We start from the raw sequence: 1896 nt of genomic DNA, 5'->3' as shown, positions 1-1896 counted from the left end.
GGGTCGCTGCTGCCGCCTCCATTACCCTGAGCACCCGGAGACCCGACGGGCGCGGGCTGGGGGCAGCCTCGCTGATGGAAGGGGCCGCGCTGGCCACACCCTCGCGACTCGCCGTCATTTTCTTCCCCGTGTTGGGTGATGTTCACCCGTTCTTTGGTGCGGTGACCTTTTCCGGGAGCTCCCACATTGAGCAAATGTGGGGGGTGTCCAGGCAGGGAGAGCGGCTCCCCCGGCTCTGTGTCCTGAGCGCAGCCCCACCCGCTGCTCTCAGAAGGGGGGCCCTCGGGCGGGGGCCTCCTGGCCCAGCTTGCGGGCAGGGTGTGAACCCCCCCTCCCGGGGCAGCGTTTCTTCATCGGCCGGGAGGCCAAGGTCCCAGGGGACCGGCAGCCGCATTCCTTCCCCGCCTCGGGCCCAGCTTCCACCCTGTGCTCAGCGGCCCGGGGACCAGCCGAGTGGCTGTTGGTCCTCGCTGGTTAGCGCGGCCTCTCTCGTTGAACTCCGCGCCCACGCCCGCCCAGTGGACGGGGAGTATCCAGCCGCTGCCCCGGACGCACCGGGTCTCGCCTCCGTCTCCCCGTGTTGCCCCGGCCCCTGGCTGCCAGGCGGGCCGGCCCGTCCCATCTTCCGGACTCCAGGCGGGGCACAGACACGGGGTGGGGGGGTCTCCAGAGGACGCACTCCGCTCCTTCCTGTTTACCGAGGCCCCGACGTCCTGCGGTTGTGCCCCCCCCAGCGAGCCCTGTGGGTCACGGGGTCGCCCTCGCCGCGCGGGCCCGTGGGCACGGCTCCCTGCTGTGTGTGGCTGCTTGTCCGGGCAGCCCTGCGTGCCCCGTGCCCTCCCTCAGGGGTCACGTCTGCCGCCTTGCCCCCAAAGGCCTCACTGACCCGATGACCCAGGAACGGGGGGCGGTGTCGTGTGTCGTGCTGGGCCGTGGGGGGTACAGGTGCGCTCTGTAGAGTGCTGACTGGCACCGACAGACGTCCCGCAGCAGAGCGGATGGCGGCNCCCCTCCATCGCCGGGAGTCGGGCAGCGCGTGCACGAGTGTGGCCCTCATGTTGGCGACCCCGCCACGCGATGGAAACCCACAGTGTGCCACGTGGGTGGGGCCCAGGCGTGCTGGGCTGTCTGTCCTGCTGGCTGGCTGTCCACTCTCCTCCACGAAAGGGTCGGCTGCTGCGCGCGCGAGGGCGGCCGGCGCGAAGCTTCAGGAGCCGCGGGCGGGGGCCTGGCGGCCAGCCCTTTAGGAGACTGTGACCCTGGGGCACGGCCGGCTCCGCGAGCGGCTGGACGAGTGACCACGGGATCCCGAACGCTGGTTTCGGCCGCGTGTCCGCCGTCTGCCGTGGAGCTGCGTTCTCTCCCGTCTTCCACGAAAGACCCGAGTCCGCCAGTGTCTGCCAGCGTCCGCCAGCGTCCCGGCTCCTCTCTGCCAACGTCCTGGGTGGGTCGGGCGGGGGGCACTGTCCTGGGCTGTCAGCTGCATTTGGGGCCCGTGTGACCCTCAGCGGGTCTGGAACAGGACAGAGCTGGGGTTCCGGGGCCGCCACTGCGTGGTGTGGTGCAGGGTGGGACCAGCCCTCAGAGGCGGGCGCCATGTCAGGGACCCGTGGCCGACCCCGAAGTTTCAGGGGCTCCGGCTTTCCCGGGGCACGGGTGGAGCCCGGGAGGCTGGGCCAGCGCCCACACGGCTGTTCGCGGCCCAGGCGCAGCAGTTTGTCTCAGCCGACAAATGTCAGCTCTGGTGGCTGGTAGTGCGGGCCGTGCCGGACGCAGGGCCCCCCAGGGCCTCACCCGCCCGCGTTAGGGAAGGGATCTGGTCCAGGTGGTCAGGAAGGAGGGACCCCCCTCCCCCAGAGCCCTCACCATGATACGGAAGGGACCTGGCCCGCCTGG

General features: G+C 71.2%; 1 protein-coding gene across 1 annotated transcript in view; it reads right to left on the bottom strand.

The window, feature by feature from the left end:
• Positions 1-1599: 1599 nt before the first annotated feature.
• Positions 1600-1896, bottom strand: part of SLC19A1 (solute carrier family 19 member 1) — a 98146-nt gene continuing 97849 nt past the window's right edge. The window contains exon 7 of the mRNA XM_077755357.1: positions 1600-1766. Coding sequence (XP_077611483.1) covers positions 1600-1766 — 167 coding nt within the window. The remainder of the gene's footprint in view (positions 1767-1896) is intronic.

Source organism: Crocuta crocuta, unplaced genomic scaffold (genome assembly GCF_008692635.1).
Source record: "Crocuta crocuta isolate KB4526 unplaced genomic scaffold, BGI_CrCroc_1.0 scaffold675, whole genome shotgun sequence".
Classification (NCBI taxonomy): Eukaryota; Metazoa; Chordata; class Mammalia; order Carnivora; family Hyaenidae; genus Crocuta; species Crocuta crocuta.
The sequence above is the reverse complement of the archived record's forward strand: the minus strand, read 5'-3'. Positions and strand labels throughout refer to the sequence as shown.